The sequence below is a fragment of the Gopherus evgoodei genome, chromosome 4 (genome assembly GCF_007399415.2).
Source record: "Gopherus evgoodei ecotype Sinaloan lineage chromosome 4, rGopEvg1_v1.p, whole genome shotgun sequence".
Classification (NCBI taxonomy): domain Eukaryota; kingdom Metazoa; phylum Chordata; order Testudines; family Testudinidae; genus Gopherus; species Gopherus evgoodei.
The window spans coordinates 27,071,740-27,097,717 of NC_044325.1; the positions used below are offsets into that span (position 1 = coordinate 27,071,740).

General features: G+C 40.6%; 1 protein-coding gene across 6 annotated transcripts in view; it reads left to right on the forward strand.

Moving 5' to 3' along the window:
* The window catches only part of BCL11B (BAF chromatin remodeling complex subunit BCL11B), a 105,732-nt gene that overhangs the window by 24,396 nt on the left and 55,358 nt on the right, over nucleotides 1–25,978 (forward strand). For 4 of the 6 annotated variants that reach the window (XM_030558788.1, XM_030558789.1, XM_030558792.1 and 1 more), the window contains exon 3: nucleotides 21,290–21,505. The exons of the other annotated variants lie outside the window; for them this stretch is intronic. In XM_030558788.1, coding sequence (XP_030414648.1) covers nucleotides 21,290–21,505 — 216 coding nt within the window. The remainder of the gene's footprint in view (nucleotides 1–21,289; nucleotides 21,506–25,978) is intronic. 6 annotated transcript variants of the gene reach the window in all.

The window sequence follows — 25,978 nt, forward strand, 5'->3', positions numbered from 1 at the left end:
CATTTTGCATGTTTGCCTTTGCAGAATATTCGAGCACGCTCAGCACTAACTACTGCTGAGTCCAACATCTCGGGACCTTCAGTATTGTGTTCTTGGGCTTGTTAGCATATTTCTTGAGCGAGAAAAGGGGGACACTGCTTGTTGATCTTTCAGCAGGGTCATGAAAGTCACAGATGGAAAAGACCAAGCTGTTGATCCTTGTCCCCTTTCCAAGAGCAGGGTATCTCTATCTATTGCATCCTTGACAAGATTACAGGACCAAGCATTTCCATAAGAACACATTAGCAAAAAGAGGATTTTTTCCCCCAGTAATTAAGCTAATTTACTTTAGCAGCTGGTTTTTGTGAAGAAATCATTCCCCCCTCTCAGCTGATTGTACGGCATTTTATTTTGATATTTTCTTTCACCTTTTGATCACAGGTGGCACTTACCATACCGCTCTCTCTCCAATCTCTCATTAGGGTCTTTTATCCGCATTTATTCTTGCAAACAGTGCGGCGCATCAGACCCTTTTCTAGCTAGAGAGCATCTAATCTAGCCTTTAGAAACTTGCAGAGCAATTAAAATCATTAGACACCTCATTCCTGCTGTCCTAGATCCTCCTGTCCAACCTCGCCATGCAGGTTCTTGGAAGCTCAGTGCCATGCATAATTTGGGCATAATTGCACAGCTGCTGCAAGGGGGCTGTGTCTGTGCAGCTGACCTTGGTCAGTGTGTCTGGCCTCTGAATAGATGTTCTTCTTTCTTTCCACTTTGACAGTTCCCCCTCTTCTCCTCGCCACCCTCTTCCCCAGCCCACTCCTTGTCTGTTCTCATTCTATAAACACCAAAATGGAAAGGTATTCGTGAAGAAAACTGCCTTTGCAATGCACGAGGGCGGCTGGTGGAGGGACCGTTCCAGCTTGCTCGCTCTCTATGTACTTCCCTTTGGAACATTTATTAAATAACATTTATTCTTTTTTTAAATGATTCATCTGGATTTTTACACCAAGCTGATGTTTTTTACTGGTCATTTAAACAGGGTGGGATGTTGGGGGAGGAGCGGATACAGTAAGACAGCTAACAAGGATTCAACTGCCAGTTTCCTTTTAAGACATTTATTATTTTCAGAGTCAAACCCGTAGCCGGCTAATATAACTGTAAAAGTTGCTATTTGAATTATTGGCTAGGAATCCTGAAGTACTCTATTATAGCTGCTATTATTCTGCGCAGACAAATCCAGATTAGAATTTAGCATTTATTTGTTTTGTTTTATTCATTAAAAAGACTCTCTGCTAATTTTTCCCCTCTGAACCCCCCCCCTTCCATTTTCTAGAGTGCCCTGTTACTAGCTCATAAAAAAGAGTTTGAAACTGAAGTGAAGTTTCCTGAGTAAGGTTTTCTTTTTCTTTCTGCCCTCACCTCCACCCGCGCCATGGTGGTAGCTAGACTTGGCCCAGTGCCAACTTGTCTTTCATCAAGTAAAGAGCCATTCCAAGTTGAAATTTATAGAGCAGAGTCCAGGTTCAAGGGCTGAGGCCCGCCAACTGCTCCAGCCTCTTTGTTACTGATTAATTCTGCAAGCAGTTCAGCTGGTTTGCTCACTTTTGCCTCCTCTTTGCAGCACTGCTGCATTGCTTCCTAGGCAGCAAGCAGCGGCTGCTGCTGCTTTCCCCTTCCCCCCTTTTCAGCAGCGATTCCCACTTCTCTGCTTCGTTGCTTTAACCACTTGAGGGCTGAGTTGTGCAACAATGTCTTTAAATTAAAAAAACAGAATTCTCTGCCTCCTCTTATTTTACCACAGCTAGTTGTAAGTGTCTGGGGCTTCCCCTTTCACATCAACTCCCATTAACAATTGCTTCTTGGCAGCATTTGGACCCAAAGTTCCCATGTTTTAATTAGTTTATTCAGACGCATGCAGCGGGGTAAAATAGTTTCTTTCAGCTCTACCTGCAAAGGATGTTTCCTGTCACAGCACGGTTTCCTGCATGGCAGGGTCTTAAAGAGGGGCCTTGAGGTGGGAAAGGGGCATAGGTCAAAACAGCAGCAACATAAGGACAACTGCAGAAACGTGGCTTAAAATGGTTATGGCCCCAATCCTGCAACGACGCTAGTGTGAAAATCTGACCCTCGTGAAGTCAGTGGGAACTTTGCCATCCGCCCCAGTGAGGCATCAGTTTCATCCTTAGCGTGCACTTAGCTTTCTGAATGTGAGCGGTGTCATTGAATTCACTGGGATTACTTGTGCATAAGGCTAAGCATGTTCATTAAGTGTTTGCAGGATTTCTGGCCCGTGTTCGTATTTTCAGCCCAAGTGGATTGTGTGTGGGAAATGCATAGGGGTAGATAAGGAAGGTGTAGTGGGCTGCCATGTTTAAGCACCCTTGGGAAAAACCTGTGATGCTATTACAAATATCTGAGGACTAATGTGTTGCAAACTGTGACACGCTTAAGTACTTAAAAGTATCCCAAGAAAATAAAAGACCAGGATGAATGCGTGTCCCCCCTCAACCCCAAAACAGTATTTCTGAATCCCCTGTATGCATCCTTACAGTGAAGCTCTTAATTTCTTGTTTAAACATTTCTCCAAAGCTGTTCCTTAGGAAATAAAAAGGTACACTGTTTGCCTATAGCAGATTAAAAGTTTACCTTTAATGTGACAGCTTCTCAAGTCTAGTGTCGGAAGCATGTCTCTATTTTATGATATTGTGAAACAGGTCTGGACCAGACACAATGCATTTAACTAAGAGAAAACAAGGTAGAATTTGTGTGCGGTTTTTTTTTTTTTTTTTTTAGGGTATAACCAGAGACCTTTTCTGTGTCTCTCTGTCTCTTAAAACTTGTAAGTTTACAAATGGCAAGCACATGTAAACCACACTTGAAAATTTATTAACAAACAGTTAACCTTCAAGATAAATTGTTCAGCAAAACTGAACTTTTTTTAGTCTAAGGACTGCTCTGTTTAATGACCTGGCAGAGAAATCTGAAGATGGCTTTTTTTTCTTTATAAAAAATTTATAATTTTAGCACTGGAAAGTCAAACACACACAAACTCTAAGAAAGCTTTCACATCTGTCTCAGCCTATGTGCTGTTTCCCTGGGGTCCCATTTATAACAATCTAACAAGATAGAATCTGCCTTTGAATATCAGTAAATATGGCTAAAGATCACAGAACTGTACTCATAATTGTTTGAGACTAAAAGGCAGAATATAGTGTTTAATTAATGTTTATGGTACGGAGTTTCTTTGCAGAAAACGATAAATCACTTAACCAACCTCCCCTTCCCTACCTCCCTTCCCCCAACCTCCCCCGCAGAAACCCTACCCCATTTTTGCAGTGTTCATCGCGTAGGGAGAGGTGCTTTATTTTAGATTTTGAAGTTGATCAAAGGTGCCTAATTGTATGGGGGAATTTTTCTTGAAAGAAAGACATTATGTGATTTCACTGATACTGTACAGGATCTGGTTTATTTACTGGGATTTATTTACTACCAAAAATTATCCGTCAGTGTTCCCTCTAGGGCAGGGTACGTTGGCAGAGGAAGTCTTGCCTGATGCTGTCCTTGCTAGATCTTCCATGTGGACTTCAGTCTCTAGAGCTCTGGATCAGACCCCTACAATTCACTAAAAATATTAATTGGGGGAAAAATGCACAGAAATGGTCATAAGAGGTCATGAACAAGGACACTTGTTTATGTTTGAAGGGTTAGTATTTGTCATCTAAGTGCTTATATCGTTGCAGCCTGTACAGCTGTCATCAAAGGTTCCGATTTGTTCAAAGGGATTGAGAACTATAGCATTAGTTACGTGGGGGTGGTATCGTACCATCCTGCATTCTGTCCTCCTGTTTTTTTCAGTGCCTCTCTAGGGATACTTGGGAACTGATTCCCATTGTCTCCACTACTCATCTGAAATGATGTATCATTTGGGGAGAAATGCAAAATAAATCCTATCTCTCTATCTATCTATTATCTATCCATCCTGTGCTAGTTAGCTCTTCTGAAAATCTTCTTAAAATGGTAACTCGGACTTTAAAATAATAAATTTATCGGTGTTTAAAATTTTTTGGCATTTCACAGAGGGAATGAGGAGAGGACTCAGAACTCTGCTCCATTATAAATGCTGCTCTAGATTCCCTTGAACTGATTTGATGAAATGGTAAAGATGGTTTGCCCTCTAGAGATGCTGTGTGTGCAAAGAGGGGGATAGATTTGTGCAACAGCATGTACTAATGTATACTCAGTGCTGTTCTCCCTCACATGCTTCTGCCTGTGCAAACACAGGCTCTGGGCCCTACCAGCAAAAAGTCTGCCTGGAGGAGTTGCGGGTTGTAGTCTAGCAAAGGCTACAGGCTGCCTGTGCAGCCCAGGAAGTGGGAGGGGCTGCTGTAGATGGGGTGTGGCTAGGATACCCAGCAAATGAGCTGGCCGATCCATGGTGAATTTAACAAAGAGAAAGGAGTGTTCTAGAGAATCAGGGTTAAAGTGCAGAGGCAAAGCCTGCAGGGCAAGAGATGCGTATTTCCCAGAAAAGGTTGTTTTTTATTGGAGAGAACACTATGACTCTTCTGGGTGAAATGGTAACTAATATGTAGAGCGCCTTCCTAGCAGAAACCCCTTCCCCAGTATGCAATTAGGTAGGAACCTTTGCACTTTGAAAATCATGCTTGAATATAGCTGTTTAGCATTTGCAGCTACTAGGATATATTTGCCGATTTTCCCCATTGTGTCTACGACCCGGGCAGTTCTACCAGTGGTAGCAGTGATGGAAGTGTAGAGGTCTCCATACAGCCCCCAGCAGTTTAAGTTCAAAGCAGGATTACATGGCCTTACGCTTTAAAACACCGGAGGCCAATGGTCCTTTATCTGCACTAAAGCTGTCCCTGGTCCATGGAGCAAGGGTGGGACGTTTTTGTAAACATCTAGCAAGCACCAGAGTTTGTGGTGCATCTTCCCTTCCATCTCTTTAGAAACATCAACAAATCATGATGCCTATGTGAGCAAAGGATTTGCATCCCCATTTTATAGATGAGACAGAAAGATGGTAATGGCTTGACTTTCAGAGGTGCCCCCACATGAGTGAAATTCAATGGGAGTTGCAGGTACTCAATACCAAAAGTGACATGTCCAAAGCCACTGAAGGCAGTGGGTGTCAAAGACAGGATTAGACCTCAGGAGTTCCTGGCCTTCAGTTCAGTGCTCACACTGCTACACCTCTCTGCATGTTTTGCTATTTTTGAGCAGCAAGACCGTATCCCTCCAGGTTTTAGTACTGTTATTTTGAAAAGATAACATTCACCCCTCCACACACACACCTCCTCAGCACACATGAACACAGGTGAAATCACAGACTGAAGTTTAGACCTTTTCTCTCCTTTCCCCCCTTTCAGTCCCTCCGCTGGCTACATGTATAGGGTGACTGCTGGAGGGGGCTTGATGTGTCATTTCTCAGTGGCACAGCATTGTTGCTGCTGTGAGCTCAAAGCCAAAAGATGGATGCTGGTACGTAGTTGCATAAGGATCTAAGTAAATTATCACTCGGCACCTTCTGCAGTCAAAAAAAAAAAAAGAAATACTTTGCCCATACACAATAATTTTTCTTGTAGTTGTGGGCTAGATCCTGCTTCTATTGAAAACATTGGGAATCTAGCCATTAAGTTCAGCAGGTGCAGCTTGGGATTCTCACTTCAACCACATACACTGGTCCAAAGCTTGAGTCAGGATTCCTGAACTGTAGATACCCACAATTCATGTGCTAAGGGAGACGGGCGGAAAAAAAAAGGGAAAGATCTGTGGTAAAATCGTGCGACGCCCACGTAAATATTGTTTGTATGAATTGGGTCCTTCATCTTTTGTTAGCAGCAGCTTGTTAATTAACAGCAGATTAGTGCTGCTTTCTTCTGACACATGAATATATTTTGGGTTAGAAAATACTTGTACTCAATAAAACTGTGTGACTGAACAATTCAGAAAGTACTAGCGAAGATCTGTAATGGATTCCCTTTTTATGCCTCCACAACGGCCCCCTCCTCCTCCTTCCTTAAATGCAAGCAGATTTCTGCCGTCTAGTGCAGAAGAGATGCGTTAAACTCAGCTAAATAAATCATGTTTACTCTTGGCGTTCTTGGTAGTGGAAAATCTATTGGCTGTTTTTACTTCCTTATTTCTCAGCATTTGCTTCCTACCTGTTTTTGAGTGAGTGCCCAGAAATAGTAGTTTTGTCAAAGGAGTGGATTATGCCAACCGGCAGTTTGCTCTGCCAAGTAAGCTGCTGGATTGCAAAACCCAGTGACTTTTTTTTCCCCAGTGACACTGAGCTACCTCCTGCCCAAAGAAATTAGGATGTAGAATATGGGTATTAAAACCTGCATGTGGGGAGATGGAACTAGATACTAGCAGTTTGTGAGATCAGTTTAAGAAAATCAGAACATGTATTATGGAAGCTTTTTTTTTTTTAAGCAAACTATTTGTGATTGTGAAGGAGGAAGGACTGGAGATAGCAGTAATAGAAACCAGACATTTTTCTCTTCCCTTAGTCATTCCCTGTCCCCCATCAGAATAGGCACGGATATCATTTCAGTGTTTTTTTTCCCCTCCAGATACCCTCTCAGATGTGAGGAAAAGGTGACTAAGCCTTTATTTTAACTGAGTTGCAACTCCATCCTCTCCTCATATGCTCTGCTGTTGTGAAGGAAGCAGGTTGTTTTTCTTTTTGTCATTGTGCCTGTTAGGGATATGAGTGGGGACAGCCATTCCATTTTCTTTTGGATTCCAAATGGCAGGTTTGATCCTGCAGTCAGTCTTTACTTAGGCAACGCTCCCACTGATTTTGACAGGGGTTTCACCTGCGTACAGACTGCAGGGTGGGGCCTGGGCTCACACCCTAGAAGTGGAAGGAAAGTCCCTTTTTCACAAAGACATACAGGGCTATATTCGTCTGTGGTGCTGCTCTGTTGTAGTCGGTGAACTACGTCCTCTAGAGATGCCCAGGCATGCCTATGTCTCCAGACTGTGGGCCCAGTGCTGCATAATCAATGCAGGCAAAGCTCCCACTGATTTGGAATTGAGATTATTTTAACTGTAGCGCATGATCCTGCAGTCCTTTATGCCAGCAAAGTTACTGTTGAAACCAATGGGAGCTTCACATGAGTCAGCGCCCTCGTGAGTTTACTCAGGCTAGGTCTCCGCTATGAAACATATGTTGGTATAATTATGTTGTTCAGGGGTGTGAAAAATCCACACCCCTGAGCGATGCAGTTATACTGACCTAACCCTGGTATAGACAGTGCTGTATTGACGGGAGAGCTTCTCCTGTCGACATAGCTATTGCCCCTCAAGGATAGTGGATTAACTACGCTGTTGGGAGAAACGCTCCCATCAGCGTAGTAGTGCCTTCACTGAAGCACTACAGTGGTTCAGCTGTGTTCAGTGGAGACCTACCCTCAGATTGATTGAAAAACTAGAAAAACACTCCTTTCCTTCCTGCCAAGGCCTCAAATGTGATTCTGTGGTCACACTGGACGGTATGTCCCTTCCCCCATGGGAGCCTGTGGAAATCTTACCTTCGATTTCAGTGGGAGAAGGATCAGGCCCTCGATAAAAATAGAAATTTCTGAGGCGTACGTAAAAATCCATCATTGTAAAATTCACCCCAGGATGGAGGCTCCTATGAGGCCTTTTCTACCTGACGAGCTTTTTGGGGTGAGAGCATAAGGTGAGTGGCCGCTCAGAGGGGCATCCGTTTCCTGCACATGCTTTTGGTGCATGCTACATAGTAACTCTGAACAGGTTGGTGCAAAATAGGGGTGATACTGGGAGCAAGCTGAAGTCAATGGCTGGGAACACAGCACACTGGAAGGCTGTGCCCTATCCATTGCTGGGAGACGGTGAATTCCATATCCCCAGTCCCAGCTCAGTTCCCTGCACAGAGCCTGTTAACTCAGGCTTTGTTCTTACACCTTAACTGAGCTCATTATTCACTGTAGATTATTGCTGTAAACAACCACATGTCCTGAGAAGTCAAATTAATTTCTTCCTTTGCTTTAGTAAGTCCAGAAATGCCTGATCAGTTTCAGAACGGGAGGAAAAATAAAACAGAATCAAAGTTTGTATGTTATGATTCCTTTAAATTTCTGGTGGGAATACTCTGCGATCAAAATGATATTTCCATGGAGGCTTTTGCTGCCAGTTTGTTTAATTACATTAAACAGTGGTATAAACCTCAGCAGAACAGAAGCCTCTCTTACAGCCAGTCAGTAGAATATTAAATCATAAGGAATAATGATACTAGTGTTAACGGGTTATAACAATCTTTATCAAATTAGTGCTCTAAGGTGTTATTTTGTTTTACCAGTTCTGATATGCATACACATTTTGCCTGATCACCTGTTAAAAGACTGGAAAATGAATTGAATTCTATTACAGAAAAATCAGGAAGTTGTTTTGAGTGATACATCAGAACACTGTGATTTTGCACTCTTGATTCCATTCATCCTTTAAGGAAAGGTTCACAATATGTATATTGAAATGCCATCTACATCCAGAAAATCAGGGTTAAAAGGACTACTGTGTTGAAACTAATTACAGGACGATTTAATTTTTTTAGTCAGTGACATTTCAGAAATTTGGCTTGAAACCCAAGAAACCATAGAAAGATTTTGTTACAGTGTGATATAAAGCAGTGAGCTCCAGTTTGAGGGTATAGACACTTCCATCAAAAACAAAACAAAAAAATCCACTGGCCTTTATTTTACTAGGATAATAAAGATGAATTGACTATAACTTCCCTATGCTGAACATGGCTAAAATGGTTGTCTTTTGCTTGCCCCTCTGATGGTGCAGTACAGCCGTCTTGTTTTCGGCTTGGTTTTATTTTTTTAAACGTCCTTTTTGATTCAGTAAATCAGTTTGGCTTCAGTTTCAGACAGACATGCTAAGAGGGCCTGATTTGGTTGTACTCACAGTAGGACTACTTGCGCAGTAAGATACTACTCAGTATGAGTAAATGAGGTAGAATCAGGCCCAAAGAGAATATAATTACAGCGTCATGTCCAAATGGTTCTTGTTTTCTTGAGGCTGAATTTGCTGTTATCATTCTGCCCTGGTTGTGAGGAACAAGGGGTTGTTTCTTGATTGTGCTAGTCTTTTACCTTCCTAGATGGAATTTGATCATCCAGTCTTCATCTAGGCAACATTCCTAAAGAGCCTGCTGCGGCTCAGATTGAAGCACTGGACAAAACTATAATTGATTAATTTATATAACATCAAGATTGGGTCCAAAATTTGTAACACACGGCTTCCTTTTGCAAATAACATTTGATTAATTGCTCAATTATTTTAAAACTCCTATACTACCCCTTTCCTGCTTTTTTTTGTCCACCTTAGATGACTAATCAAACCAATCTGCTTGGTTAATTTTCTGTTCATGTATCAATACTTTCTGTACATGTATCATTTTGTTATTTATTCAAATTTGTTGGCTGACCACTGAATTGAGAATTAAGTTTAAGATCCTGCTTTTGACTTTTAAAATCCTCAGGACTCTTATAACTTTGTGGATTGTGTCAAATTTGCTGTTGGTCACTTTACCCACTTCATTTGTACATTCAAGGTATCAAACTATGGCATATTTTAAGTCCTCACTAGTGGAGTTTTCTCCCCAGAGAGATCCACAAATCAAAGTCCACCCTTATTTTTTAAATCTATATTGAGTATTTTCACCCTAACTACTTGCCACTCTTTGCTATGTTTTAGTTTGCTTATGTGAAATGTCATGGTGATTGTTAATAGCGCTATATACACGGGGGAAAATTGTGGTTACAAATTTGTATGTAAAAAGTCAGGAAAAGCAAAAGTGAAATTGCTAGTAGTATAATTAACTTATCCACATTGTACGTGTTTGCAATTTTTAATTACTAGAGGGGCTATAAAATTTATAGCTTAATGCCCACATTATAAATACTGGATAAGTTAACATTGCTATCAGCAGCAGACTGTCAGCAGGAGACTGGAAAAATAAATATGTGTTACTCTCACAAACCAAGCCCAGCTAAGTTGCAGCCCCTGTAGATATCACTTACAGAAGATAGCGCAGAACTGCAGATATGCTCTGCATACAGTAATATGAGCTGATCATCCTCCCTCCACTTCAGTGAACAGTGAAACAATTGACATTGTTGAGACTTAAATTGTTGTCATTAGTCTTCAGAGTTAACAGCTGTTGAGCTGAATGGGGCAGTTTGCAGCTCTCAGAGCTAGTGTTTCAAAATGTCTCTAGCCTCTGATAAACAGCACTTGATTTACATCCCATTCACAGCAGAAAGTTCCATCCTAGCCATGAGCACCTTAACATTTCCATTTCATTTGTGCCCATTCTTGGCTTTAACATTGCATCAAAAGGTTAAACATTACATTCCCTTTGTTTCTTTTTAGACAAAAAGAAGGAAAAGAAAGGAGGAGGGGACAGAAAAAAGAGACAGAATACCATAACTTTCTGCTCTTGTTCATTCCCTTCATTCTTTTATTGGTCCTCTCTTCTCTCTTTGCCTCTGCCTTCTCTCTTCAGCCTTCCTTTCTCCTTGGTCACGCTCTCTCTGTGCGTTTCACACCACCACATTTCACGTTCCTTAGGTCTCCTGAAATTCACCATAATAAGAAAACCACTTTTGAGACCAGAGAGCTGCTTAAGCCCCACTACAGTCTAATTCTGCCACCAGGTTTTTTCATTGGTGAGGGGTGATTTGTGGAGGACAGATGAAAAAGAGGAAGGTAGAGGAGAATGGTATGGGGACAAATTTAGGGGTGGTTGGTGGGAGGAACTTGTCCAAGCCGCAAATTCCTTCTGCTTTCTTCTCTAAGGGCCAAATTCTGCATGAGAATGCTTGTGTGCATTGAAATATGAGCAGCTGAGAACAACATTTGGTCCCAAATGGAGAAGTTCAGAAGCCAAATGGTCAGCATAATTGACCACTGGTTAGTCCAGGCTCCTGCCCTGCTTGCTTACTCATGTCCCTTCATTTTTGCATTTTAAAATAAGATCTATCTCACATGCATCTGCGTGTCTATATCTATATCTATAGTGTGTGTGTGGGTGTATGTTGTATCTTTGCCCACATGCAGCCCTGATTTCACCCCCTAATTCCCTCCATTAATTCCAGGATCTGTTAAATTGCTCCAATCACCTATTGGGGTGATTATATATTTTAATTATGATTATATCAAGAATATTTGCTGAATATTCAGGACTAAAAATGTAAATCCCCACAAGGATTTGTATAACCATTGAAACTCCTCGGGACTTAATTATGAGAGCCGGGGAATGAAATCAGGGGAAAATTCATGCACTGTTTATTGTCAATCCTGTATTTTTTTTTTTAAAAACTTCCACAATCGGAGTGATTATTATTATTTATTACTTTATTTCAGTAGCACCTAGAGGCGCCAGCTGAGATCAGGGCGCCATTGTGCTAGACACTGTACGTGCACGTAGTAAGAGACCCTGAAGAGGTTACAGTCTGAATAGACAAGACAGACAAAGAATGGGAGGGGAGAGAGGTGAAGTGACTTGCCCAAGGTCACAGGAGGTTAGTGGTAGAACTGGGAGTAGATTCCCCACTATCCTGACTCCCAGTCCAATGCTTGCTTTACTAGACCACACTAGCTCAAATGAGAAATGGTTTTGATGTCCTGTTTGTTAATGCTAGACACTTTAGGCCTGATTCTGCCCTCAATTACCCTCCCTTCCCTTCCTCCTGTCACTCTCTGGTATTTAATACACCCTTATAGAAATGTAGGCAGCTACCAATGATGCAGACACTCTTGTCTAGAGGAGGAGAGAGCATGGTTTAATTTGGACTATAATAGCTTTGGGTTTTGGTGAGTAATTCTTTTCATATATTTAATGGGGGGGATTTAAAATAGCAAATATTTCTTAATTATTTTGCATTTTAACTGTGAGTGGTTAAAAAAATAACAGAGATAAATGAGCAGGTTTGGTTCAATGACCCAGCTGTGACATTAGACAAAGTAGAATGTAAAGTCTTTGATCTGGTTCTCTAGTCAGGTCTATTGACCAGGTAACAGGAGCCCCTGCATGAAATCCAGAGTGGCATACAAAATACGCACTGTGACATCAGTTGTTGCCAAATAGTGGGACGAAGACAAATGAACATACCTGTCTTCTAAAGGGCAGGTTTTGGCATTCTGTAAGCAATCTTCAGGGATATTAGGGGTCATCTGTGAAAATTCAGATTGTTTGTTGGGTAAGTAAAAATATCCTCATCCTACTCTTTAAACATGAAAACCCAAAATAGGACACACAATTATATGGATGATCAAAAACATAGATATGTACACACAAAGAGGATTTGCGTGCACAAAACGGATATTTAGGCATTTAATAACCTCACATGAGGTGTTTTAAGCTCAGTTTTTTTATGTTTGTAAAGTGCTTCCAGAGCCTTGTATGGAAGGCATTAGTGAAATGAAAGTTGTTTTTTATTATTGTTGTTATTTGTATTACTATTATTATTATTTATTTCATTATAGCATCTGACTACTACTAGGACCCTACAACTTGCATGCACAATTTGGGGCCCTTAAATTTAGAGAGTGATTCATAAAAACGTGACCCTAACACTTTTCACATTGACTCCTTGTACTGAATGTGTATTCAGCTGATCCACTGAAAGATCATTTTCTGTCTAGAAGTGAGTAAATAGGGTGCCTTTTAAAGACAGTTTAAGTAAATCTTTACCTTACATATAAATATGCATTCTTATGATTGAGCATAAAAACTTCAAAGACAGAGCTGCAAAGGAACTGACTGTGTGAGCTGTTAGTTGCTTCCATGACATTTTTTTTAAATACTACTATTAAACAAAACTAAGGAATTGCATGGACAAAAGACAATGTTTACATTGTGTTAAGGATCTGACATAAACTAACAAAAGTCAGGAAGTATAAAGCTGAAGTCACATTCACTCTTTTAAACCAGCTCTGTTGTGTTTAACCACTGCAGCATATATGTTATGTAACATAATATTTCAGACTCCTACAAATGCTTAGACACAACAGGGCATGTTAGGAAGAGCTTGGCATTGTTCAGAAGACAAAATCTCAGCTATAACTTTGCATTTCCTGAATGATGATGTTTAATCTTAATTTTATTTACATTTAGGCTTTTTTCCCCTTTACAGTGCTTAAATAATAGATTTTTTTTGTCTTTCTAAAAATGGATCAGCTATGGGAGAAAATCCCATCAGATCCATCCTTCCCTTTTAGAAAGGCTTCGTCTGTGGAGATTTTATGCAATTTGTGGCTTCATCCTTGTTCTTTTTTAAAAAAATAGCATTGAAATGATACATTCTGAAGAAATCAGCTAATTCTTTAATGATTCCTAGAATATGTTTTTTAGATTTTAAAATATGGGAATAATTAACCTCAGATTGTAAAAATCTGCAGAAAAGCCAAACAGGCCTGTGCAACCCTGGGATCTAATAACAAAGAAGGTGAGTCCGATTTCCGCTGTCTTAAGAGAGACCCACGGAATGATGACCTACATGCCTTGGTCCTTTGAGCAGCAGTTAGAGCTTAGCTAACTGGTGCTCAGTTAAGGTGGCACTCAACTTATCTGGTGTTGAAAATTTCAAAACAGAGGATGTTGTCTGCGGTTAATTAGATGTATTTTAACTGCAAAATGATTTTGGTAGTTAATACTGCTGTTATGTGCTTCAGTGTGAATCCTTAGTGGAGCTATTAAAGTGTGAGAGCCTGAACTTACCAGACATTTTGTAAAACTGTTGGATTTTTGTAGCACTGTTCAGAAACCCTGTCAGGAGGGGAGTCCCTTTCTCACTTGGAGAATGTTGCATGCGCATTTCCTACCAACTGATCAGTTGGTTGGGACCTTCTTGAACTCCTCTTTGCCACTGGGCTCCCAAGGATGCATGCTACTCCTTACCTGGTATGTTTTTTTTTGTTTCCAGACTATGGCCACACCCAAGGGTGGACTTTATAGTGTAGTAGGGACCACACATACTATTATAGGGCTTGGTCTGCTTAGTGCAAAGCACCCTCGACTCTTGCTTGAGTCATAAACCATACGTTGAGGGCTTTCAACATTCTGTAGGTGCTGAGCACTATGCAAGAACAGACACCTAAAGAGCAATGCCTCAGAACAGACTGGAGAGTTATTCTGTATTTTCTTATCCATTTATAACCAGGAAACTCCCAAACTTTTCCAGGGTAGATTTGACAAAAATGACTTGCACTTAATAAGCAAACAGTACATTTAATTATGGGGATATTTCTCCTCACCCTAGTCTTACTATATAGTTGTTTTCCCTCTTATAATTTAAAATAAAGTGGCTGGTGCAATATTGAACCAATGAAAAGAAACTAGATATTTTTTTTCTTTATTTGCTTGAATTTGAATTGGGTTATCTGCCTATCTTGTTTATGAAATTTTGTGCTGTCTTTGCTGCACAGACTGTGACTCCCAAATCTTCCACAGCTCCATTTCCATATTCCTGCATGCTTGTTCTTTGTTAATCACTTGGCAAGCGCTTATTTGAATATTAAAAATTTCTTTAATCATCAAAGGCAGGAGCACAGCTTCATGAATATTCATATTTTTTTCCTCCTCAGACTGAATTCTAGTTCATTACCCTGCAGTAAAGCCAAACAGTCATCAATCGCGCTCATTACAGCCGCTGGCGTTTTGATTGGCTGCCTGCTGCTGGTAGCTTTCTCCCTCCCCCTGCCCCCCACCTCTCCCCTTCCCTTCTCTTTGAGCTGTCGTGTACCTGCCAACAACAACAACAAAAAAATATCAACAGTGCAAGAATAAATTTCTCTGGTTGAAAAACAACTTTGCAAACTTGTCAAACAGTCCTCATCACTTTTTTCTGTTTTACCTAAAAAAATAAAATTAAAAAAAAATTAGAAGGGAGAAACTTGAGCTTTAGAGATGAATATTTGTCAAGAGAGTTGACGTAAGTTTCATTTGCATAATGACTTTGTACTTCTGCATTAATAAAATTTGCATATGAAGCCATGTTAATTACTCCTGATCATGCTTTTTGCATTCATGCATAGTAATTTTCTCCGACTTGTGAGAATTAATGTCTTGGCATGGGGGGGGGGAGAGAAAGAGGGGGATTTAGGGTACTGTCAAGTTTCTGTGCCAGTGTCCCTCACTCTCACTCTTTCTCCTTCATGCTCACAATGTTGCTGTTCTTCTATGACTCATTTATGCCTTATCAGTTGGAATCCTTGGGATAAAAAAACGTATCTATTCAAAGGGAAGCCTCGTTTGCCAAAAAACAAAAAAAAACACTAAGCAGAACACCCCTTCCTTACAACATTGCATTTCATATTTGTAGATAAAGTTTAGCTGGAGAAAGACCAGTATAAATCAGGCAGTGTGTGAGTCTGAATAATCACAAATAGTTGTGTGTGCTTCGGCTTGCAAGGTGTCGTGGCTGGGGCGTCCATACCTCTGAGTGTTTGTGTGTGAACATGCCTCTGTGTGTGGGGGTGTGTGCACGCATGCATGCATGTACACGTTTTATGTGTGTATCTGCATATGCTCTTCTGTGTGTGTGAGAAAGGGGTATTTGCCTCTCTCTGTGTGCACGCCGTGGTATGTGTGTTACCACTGAAAAAGGTTAGAGCCTCTATGAAAACCTCAGTACTGTACGTACTTGGTGTGTGTGTGCTTGCTTCCATGTGCATGTGTGTGTCCCTATGGCCATGTGTGTGTCACTGTGCATATGTGTGCCTGTCTTTGACCTCTGTGTGTGTGTGTATATGTGAGAGAGAGAAAATTCATGGTTAAGAGATTATAATAGTAGATGGAAAAGATTCGTATTGTGATATGTAACATAGATGAAACAGTTCGTTTTAGGAAAGGCTTTCAGATCAGCAGGAGAGATTATCAAATAGATGCTCATTGCACTGTCGGATGTGTCTGGCTCATGGCTGCAGCACGGTAAATACAGAATACCAGACTTCTCAGAAATAGCTGTAGGAGTGTACCTGAACACAATGGGATGGTGCAAGCATGGGTTTGCAACCTATATCCTGAATTTCCTGCTTAGTACTGACATCTGCCATTATTTTAAGAGCTATTTTATATAACGTAACTGAATCTGTCTGTCTGCCTATTTAGCTGTCTACCTGGACATGTGGGCACAGAGAAGTATGTACATACAAAGGCACGCACATACTTGGAAGAGAGGCTTAAACAAATGTACACACACACAAACATAAAGGCAAACACAATACATCGAGAAAGGAATACAAAAATACACACACATATGCATGCACATTGGTCACAATATAATACGTAAAACAAGATCTCTCTTCATCTGGTGTCTGTCTTAAAAACTCTGATACATAATGTTCCAAGGGTAGGCTACAATTCCACTCCTGTACCACTCTGTTGTGCTTAGATACTGTTCTGTTGATGTGTCTAAGAGGATTGGTTTTTTTTTTCTTCATATACAATACAGTATGTCCAGCTGTGCCTAGCCAAGGTGAGGGGGACAATGAAAGGATAACATTTATGCTTGGATTGTGACTTTCCAGGGTTTTATCATTGTCAGCAAGATCCTTACACTCATTTTAATTTTGGGGGATTATATTCAATTTATCTTAATTTCTTAGACTCATAGATTCAAAGGTCAGAAGGGATCATCATGATTATCTAGTCTGACTTCCTGCACATGGCAGGCCACAGAACCTCACCTGCCCGCTCCTGTAATAAACCCCTAACCTCTGGCTGAGTTACTGAAATCCTCAAATTATGATAAAAAAAACTTGAAGGTACAGAGAATCCATCATTTACACTAATTTAAATCTGCCCCATAGTGCAGAGGAAGGCGAAACCCCTCCAGTCTGACCTTAGGGAAAATTCCATCCTCACCCCAAATATGGTGATCAGTTAGACCCTGAACATGTGGGCAAGATGTATCAGCCAGATATCTGGGAAAATTATCTGTAGTAATTCTTCTTTGTAAGTTGTAAAAATAGTGGGGAACAAAAATGACTCTCAGATGTATCTGGGAGTCAATTCAGTTGTGCTGTATATGCAATGTAGAGCCTTTTTAAAGTGTAAGGGAAAATGTATTCTCTCCCATATGCATTGGACATCTTTTATCCAGACTGTGATCTCTCTAGGCTTGCTTCATGCTATTCTACCTGCAAAACTCCCATTGACATCAATAAGAGCTACACATGCAGAATGAGTAGAAAATATGCAATAGGGATCTGCAGTGCAGGTGAGTGATTCTCCCATACTGACTGCAAAGGAGAATTATGCCTCAAACATCTAGGCCTCAAAGATCTAGGTATTTTATATCTATCTAGCTCTCTGTCTATCTAGATAGATATAAAATACACTAAAACAATTAAATCAATTTTTCTAAAGTAGCTTCTAAAATTGCACCCACCTTTTCTTTACATCCAGACTGTGCAGGCTGGGCATCTAGATTTCTGAGTATCTGATTTTCATGTGTAAATGTGATTTCCTCAGCCTGGTTTGAGTTTTTTATATGTACAAAACTTGGATGTGAAGAAGCATGGACACAGTTTGACAGGCCAGTTATGGACTGGGCACTTGTCAAATTTTAGTCCCAGAGCCTGCAAACCTACATGTTAGTGTGATTGGGCCAATCTGGAAGTCTTTACTTTGTTTCTGCTCTGCCCCTATTCTGGCAAAATCTTGCCGTGATGAATGAGACAATTCTATCTCTTAGTTACAGTGGTGTCAATCCAGAGTAACTCCAAACCATTCATTGGGGCTACTCCAGAATGATAGTAGTGTGTTTGGGAGCAGAATTTATCTCAGTGGGAGATTTGCTGAAGTAAAGGATGGGTAAATGTTGAGTATCTGATCTTTTGAATTAGGAGGGAGTTCATAGATTTTTAAGGCCAGAAGGGACCATTTTGATCATCCAATCTGAGCTCCTGGATAACACTGGCCATAGAATTCAAGCCAGTGATTCCTGCATCCAGACCCGTAACTTGTGGCTGAATTGAGAATGATCAGTATCTCACATCACTGTCTTAAAAGGGCAGATTTCTGCTTTTCTTGCACATGTCTATACTTAAAGCAGTTAAACTGATGAGGAGGTACCCTACCTTCGTTTTCATCTTTAAAATACTCTTTGGGCTAGGGCTGCCTGGTACCCACTGACAATGGGTTGGATGTGCAAAACCCAGACATATCCTTAATGTACACACCCTTATCGGGGTGCTGCTGGGCACCAGCTCCGCAATTTATACAACCAGAAGGAAGCTTTGTTTGTTTAAAAAAATGCCCTAATCTTCTCTGGCGACTTCCCTTGAACCAATGGGTGAGGCTTCTCTGCAAGTTTATTTTCCAGCCATTTTGCATTTGCCAAGGTGCCACCTTGTCTGACCCTCATTTGCTTCAGAAAGTTATTAAAAATGAAGGGAGAAATGAGAAAAAAGGAGGCACCACCTGGTCTGTAACTGCTGACAGAGGAAGGCATGGCCATGTGCTGGTCTGTAAGCCCTGGGAGTTTTCCTCTCTCACAGCACCAATCCATGCGGTAGTGGCATTTAAGACCTGCCGGGGTTGTGTTTTATTGTTTATTGCTTCTCACTTCTTTTCCTGCTCTTTGCCTTACATTTGCTTTTTCCCCTGTTAGAAGTGTCCTTTTTGGTACTTAATTTCCTTTCTCGACTAGAGCACCTTGGACTAGAATTTGGACTCAGTGTCACTACCTGAGGGCTGTATTGCATCTTTTTATGATCCTGAGGGCTGTGGCTAAATGGAGCAGCTTGCAGCCACCCTGATCCTTAACAGAGAGTTGTGGTCCGTTGAGATTTTAGGAAAGACTACTTGTGCTTCATTTTGATCCCGGCATTTGGGTCATGCTGCATGCTGGGATCTGTGCTCCTTGCAGGCCTCACCTCCGTATTAAAGCTGTGTTCACCCACCGGTAGTATAGAATTCTGTAGGCCCATATGGCCTGGAGGCAGAACTTTGGCCCCCCCTAGACTCCATTGTAAGCTTTGGTTCTGTTGAAAGGTGTAAGTGACTGGAGTACACGTCACCTGTACTCCTTCTGTATGCCCCAGTCTGTCTCTTAGAAACATTATGGTGCGAACGTTGTGGTGCCGCACATGGGTAGTTGGAGATCTGACACTGGTTGCAGTATAATTTTGAATATTAATGCCCAATAGCCACCCTGTGTACTCAGATATCAAGTTCACATCTCTTCCCACGACACACAAGTTCCCCAGTAACCAGGTGGCTGAATCAAGCCAGCAGAGTGCCAACCTAATTCATTATACTATTTTTTAAAAATAAAAGTGCAATTATTCAATAGCTTTAGGATGCCTTCCCCCATTCTTAGGTCTTTATTGTTCTATAAAAATACTTCTCTTATTATTGTACTTTAAAATTACAATGAAGTGGCCCCTATATGTATATGTCTGACATCTGTTTCTTTTTGCCTGGCACACAGTCATACTCAGAATGTAGTACAGATACAGTCCAGTTAATGGTTTTCTTTACCTGTTTTTGAAGCATTTGCAATGAGATCAAACAGTTCAAAAAAAAAAATGCCCCATGAGCCGCAGAGATGGCTTCTATTTAAAAGCAGCCCTTGCAAAAGAGCACAAATTTTATCCTTGATGCTTGGAGCTCAAGTATTTACACAGGGAATTTAGATTCTTCACTTGTGGTTTTGGCAAAAGCTTCACACAAATGTTTTGCACTGGTGGTCTCTTAGCCATTTAAGATAAACGACAAAATCAAATGCAGTCCTTGCAGACTAACGCTCTGGATGCTTTGCCAAGGATGAAGTATCCCTATTTGCCTCACATGTGTAACTGTCAGATCAACATGTAGCCATAGTTTTCGAACTGGGACTCTTGAGATGGAGAGGATGCATTATAACATGCGGCTTCTAATGTCATAGGGCTTATGGCAAAATAGTTCTTGATGCCCGGGTGTGTGTATGTTTATGCATGCACATGCATGCACAAACAGAGTTGTCACCATTAAAACAAAAGAGCAACAGTGTTTGCCAGAAGATACCCCACAGTTAACACACTTATTTCCTGATCTAAATGTAAGGGAAAACCTGTGGTTTCCGAGGTACCATTGTGAGGTAATTGTTGGCAAATGCCAGCTTTTGAATGGTGACCACTGTACCACATAGCTTTATTTAGAAGCTACCCTGGATTAGTTGCAACTGCTTTGTCGAGTAATTAAATAAAAGTCATGGCTTTAAATAAACATAAGAGTGCCAGATCTTCTGTTCAGTCACATTTGTGTAGTTCCATTGACTTCAGTGGAATTATGCTGATTTACAATATTGTGTGTGTGTGTGTGTGTGAGTCTGCATGTGCATTTGTGCATAGGTATGTGTGTGTATACACATATTTTAAGATTTATATTTTCTTTTTTAAGTCATAGGGCTCCTTTCTGACTAGTGCCTGGAGAAGAGAGGGTTTCCAAAGAAGCAGGAGAGGATTCTAAACACAGCTTAAATAGCAGAAGATTTCTAGCTGCATTTAAAAATAAATAACACAGTTTGAGGCTACAATATCATTTTTCAGCTATTAGGAAAAAGGTTGTTGCATTCTTTATAGGCTTGATAGGGAAACAGAATACACAAATGGGGCATGCAAAATGCGTAACTGGCTGCAGCTCAACTGGGAAGGAAGCACAGTGGCCCATGAATGCTTTATTCTGGGAACTTGATTTCTGGCACCTCTCTGAAGCCATTTGAGCTGTAAGTCGCTGCACTTTGTCTGCGCTGGTGGGTTGATCCTGTTTCAGCAGCAGCTCGGCAGAAAGCTTACCCGGTTATGTGTCAGTTAAATGCATTAACACGCCATAAAACAAGAATCCCTCTTTTGATTCAGTCCTTAAGCACATGTTGGTGGGTCTTGGTAACTGCCTCCAGTTCTCATCTGCACCATCTTTGTCCTTCTCTAGCTTCCCTCACCGGCCACCTCATCCCCTTTCCACGTCCCCCTCCCTTGGGCCCCTCCAGTCTGAGTTCGCTTCCAGAAAATTGCCTGTAGCAATCTGTGGTTTTGTAGTTCTTCAGGTCTCTTGCCTGCCCATCCCCCCGGCCTGGCTTCTCCTCCGTGGCTTTCCAACGAGCCACACCATTCTCGGCCTGAAATATAAATTGGTTAAATAAAAATATGTAGCGAGTTAGGCCTAGTTGCCCTCTGCCCCTCCTGTTTTCCCTGATGATACCTCCTCTGTCCCTTCAAACTTAGATCCGACTGACAGTTTTTTCTATTGTTTTTTCTCCAGGGCCGTCCAGGCCTGCAAAGCTGCTGGGGGCTCCCATAGCTGCCTCCTCCCACCCTCACACATCAGTGATCACGTCACCTCTCCGCGCACTGGCCTCTCTCCCGCCCTGCCTTAGCCTGCCCTGCTGTGGTGCCCGTGCAGTCTCAGTTGGCGGGACTCAGACTGAGACTCAGACTGAGACTTCAGGCACATTTGGATGTCATTGTCAGTTGTCAGGTAATAGAAACATTTTTTTTTTTGTGCTATCTGAAGGTCAGTAGTGCTGCCAAGTGATGTCACCGTTACTGTGGGCTAGTGGTCTTCGCTGGGTTGTGTGGGGGAGACAGTGAAAACGTAAACATTCCCTCATCACTGAGGACGGGGAGTGGGAAAAGGGATGTGAGTCCATTCCTTCCCCCCCACATCTACCCACTTTCAGATGTCACTGCCAGTCGCTGCTGATCTGTTTATGCCACATTGTGAGCAAATGTCTGAGAATCCTCACATAATGTGATACCCTGGTATCAAGATTTCATCTCTCTGGGCTGTTTATTTTAAGCTTAATTGGATAACATTTAACATCTGAGGTCTTTTTTTCCTAATCATTTGTATTAAGGGCTTTCCTCAGACTCCATGTGCATGCAGGATGTTTGTACTCCATGCACTTTTCTGCCTGGCTTTTGAGAAAATGTTCCTCATTAACATTTTTTTGTCTTCATTTTTTAAACCCTGACTCTTGTCACTGCCATGAAGAAAAGGCAATGTGGATTAGTGAAACCTAGGTAGCCAGGGAGGACCCTGACATGTGACTGACTAAAGAGTTGATGCCTGACCCTGCCATTTCAGACACAGGGATCTCTTTGAAATCAAGGGGTGTTCTGAGTGCAGCTTAGTTAAAAAATCAGGCCTGTAGTGAATTTAGGGGGTTAGAGGTGAAAATGGGAAGGGCCTGAAAGAAAATTCAGCTAAGGCAAAATTCTAAAGTGCTTACACAGGCAAAACTCCCATGTGTGCCAAATTCTGTAGTCCCTATTTGGGCAAACTTACTCGGAGTTTCACAGAATAATGCTGAGTAAATACTGCATAAGGACTGCAGAATTTGGACAGTCAGGAAGGAATTAGCAGAGTGAGAAGTGAGTAAAGCCTTAAAGAGTTGACCCCGATGACTTCTTGGGAGGGCCATCATAAACTTGCTCGCATACAGCTTTTCATTGTAGCATGTGCAGATAGAATCCTACCACAGTATAACAGTGACCATATATCAAGACAGGGTCCCTATGCTCAAATAAATTTTAGTCTCTAAGGTGCCACAAGTACTCCTGTTCTTTTTGCATAAAGATACAGACTAACACAGCTGCTACTCTGAAACCTATGATTCAGTTTCTTTGGAAAATACCTGATTGTATTTCCTTACATGTCTGCAGCCTTTCACTGGGGGATACCAGGGTTGAGGGAGAAAGTTAGGAACTTCAGATTTAATGTGATGAACAGAGATCGAAAGTTTTGCAAGTACAGTATTTTAAACCTTGAGTCTTGAAGGATGAAGAATTCTCAAGAGGAGGTTTAAAAATACACAACAGTACCTCCTAGAGCCTGATCCAAAGCTTGAAGTCCACGGAAAGACTCCAGTTGACTTCAGAGGATGCTAGATCGAGCCCACAGTGCAGTCAGTTTTTATACACCAACTTTTCTCTAAGCACAAACTTTTTATATCCAGCATGATGTTGCACAATGCAAAGTATTCAAATAATGTCTGCCAGCGATACGTGAAGTTAGACTATATCCAAGTTCCCTATAAGCAGGTTGCTTTCTCAATGAGGTTGATTCTCCACTCTGTTAATTTGGCTTCACTTCATTGGCTTCAGTGGACTGACATTGCCATAAATAATATAATCAAGCCCTTATAAACAATTAACGCAGTATGTGAAGGTAGGCAGTTTTCCCCCCATAACTAGTAAAACATACTGGAGGCAAGCTCATATTTTCTGTTCCCCTCTCTCTCTCTTATTTTGTGATATAGAATAGACCTGGGTGTCTTTGATATGTTGGTAGTTGTAACGATGAACTGATACTCTTATTCTCTATTGCTTCTAAAACAAATATAGACAGTTAATGGAGAGAGAAGAAAGTAAAACTAAAAATAGAAAAGGAAGGAAGGACTAACTCATTACAGCATGTTGGAACACAAAGCTTTTCTATTTTACGTACTTTCATTTTATAGTTGAGCGCTGCTAGTGTTTGGAATGATCTATTTGCTAAAAGAGTGATGCCAGCTTTGTGGGGAGATAGACCTGTTATCATGGCTTCCTATAATTACTGCTACAGTCTATGGCACTTAGAGAATAGGTTATATCAAAGCACACGCTAAGTGTTTATGACTGTAGTTGGTCAAGTTCTGCTTGAAAGAAACATTTTCTCCCCTTGGAAAGGAGGCTCAGATCTACTTAACCCTTTATTGTCTTCCATGTATAATGTTGAGAACATAGAGCAAGGTCTTTCTTACACCCAAAATGTTTTGTGGAAGTGAAACAAAAAGAACCTCTTTGTGTTGATTATATAATACCAGTGATGATCTCAATGTTGTTTTCTTTCCTCTTCATATAACCATTTACACTGGAGAGTCACTTACTCCAGCTTTAGGGATCTGCTTGTGTCCCTAACTCGATTAGCTCTTTATTCTGTCAGCCTTGTTCCTGTTTCTGAGGAATTGTTTCATTCTTTGAACAAAAGCCATTAACATTACTCTCCTCTCTCCTCCCCTCCTCCATTTCGTATCTTTTTTATTTTTTAGCTCTTGCTTAAATGCTTAGTAAGGACCTCACATTTTTCAGTGTAGCCTCAACCTCACTAAATCTGAGGGCAAGCAATTGCAGGTGCATCTGTGGGCACCTAGTATCTCTGATTGTCACTCACAAATCAGGTCTTTAGGAGTCTGGGCAATTTGTGGCAGCAACAACCTGAGTTGTTGGCTGCATATGGGAGCCCACGTGTCAAAGCTGCTGTTGAAAATTTGATACTAGATATGATTTGTCTTATATACAATACACAGATAATATTCAGTGTAGTCAATAATAACCACAACAAATGGATGACGTGGAAGTTCTGCTGTGGTGTGTGCTGGGCCACTTTTTGATTGCTTGCTACATTTCCTGTTATGCTTTTGTTTATTTCTTTGTGGATAAGTAAATACAGGATGTAGAATTAGCAAGTTAGAGCCTACATATTAAAATATTATTATTTTAATATCTACACATATCACTGTTGCAGTGTCTTTTGTGCCTCAGAAGCTTCTGTCTGTTGAATTGGGCTCTCTTGTTTTAAATGTTTTTAGTGCCTATTTAATTAGAAGTTGGAACAGAGTCATGAAATTCACGGGGTTGTGTAGCTTGGATCTAAAATATAAATGGGCACAAAATTCACTTTGCTTTGTGTCTTGCCAGATCAGAGTGTGTTTTTAAATCTTTTTTATTTTGTTTAAATTAATTCTGACAGCTTAGCTTAACTGTAACATACATAACAAAGACATTCAGATGATTATTGAGTGACATAATTATATGTAAAATTATATGTATGTTTGTGTATACAAACACGCTGGAAAACTTTCACTGAAGCCATTTTTCACAATACATACTATAAATACAGGCTTCTTTTTCAAGATCTGATTGATTAATATTGTACAAAGCGGCCTACGAAATGGGGATGCTCAATTCCCATTAAAATAAAAGAGAAATGGGCTATGAAAATCTCAGCCCAAGAATACATAGCATTTTATGACATACTGTACAAACACAAAAAGTCTTTGCCCTAAAGATGGTACAATTCAAAGGTGCTAGAAATGGAATTTTTATTCATATGGGCTTGATGTAAATCTATTGGCACTGGCCATGTGAGCATAGATTTAATTATTTTTATATATGTATATAAAACCTATCTAACATAACGTATATCTAATCAATCAGTGAAACAACTTCCTTCCAACACAGACATATCTATAAGAGGTAGAAAGCTATTGTAATACTTCAGTTGCATATTTAAAAACAGCAAGTGGCCATTGACAGCAGTGATTAACAGGCAGGACTGTGAGGTTCAGGATCTAACACAGAAGCGCCATGGGGTCCTAGATCACATGGTAAGAACAGTTTTCCTTTAATTCAAGGAATTGACCATATTAGTTAAGACATTCTAATAATTACCCAATAATCTTGTAAAGTTAACATCAATTTATTTTGCTACTAAAATTTTGCTGACTGTAGTATTTAACTAGTCTGGTGTTTTCTTGGTACGGGTTAAAGTGACAATAAAGTTAAAAGAAATAGCTGTAAGTAAATAATAGATTTTAACAGTAGAATATTTTTCCTCATTTAGTTATATCATGCTATTCGTTTTGTGTTGGTTTATAACCTGAGTCAGCCAATGAGGAGACAGGCTAGAAAAGACCACCATGCTGTAAAAGATTTAATGCAATTAATACAGTGTGTCTAGAAAGCAATATTATTTCAAAAACTTTTATGTTAATGATATGGTATGTGTACTGCACATTTCATACTAGAACAAGAAGCAAGCTTTTGTTTCATATCAGACTGGGTTTTATTAACACTGGAAGATCAATGGAAAACAAAACAATAATCAGAATGGAGAATGCAAACTCATCCTGCAAAAGCCTCCTCATGCATCAAGTCCCAGGACGATGACTGATATGTTACTCCTCCC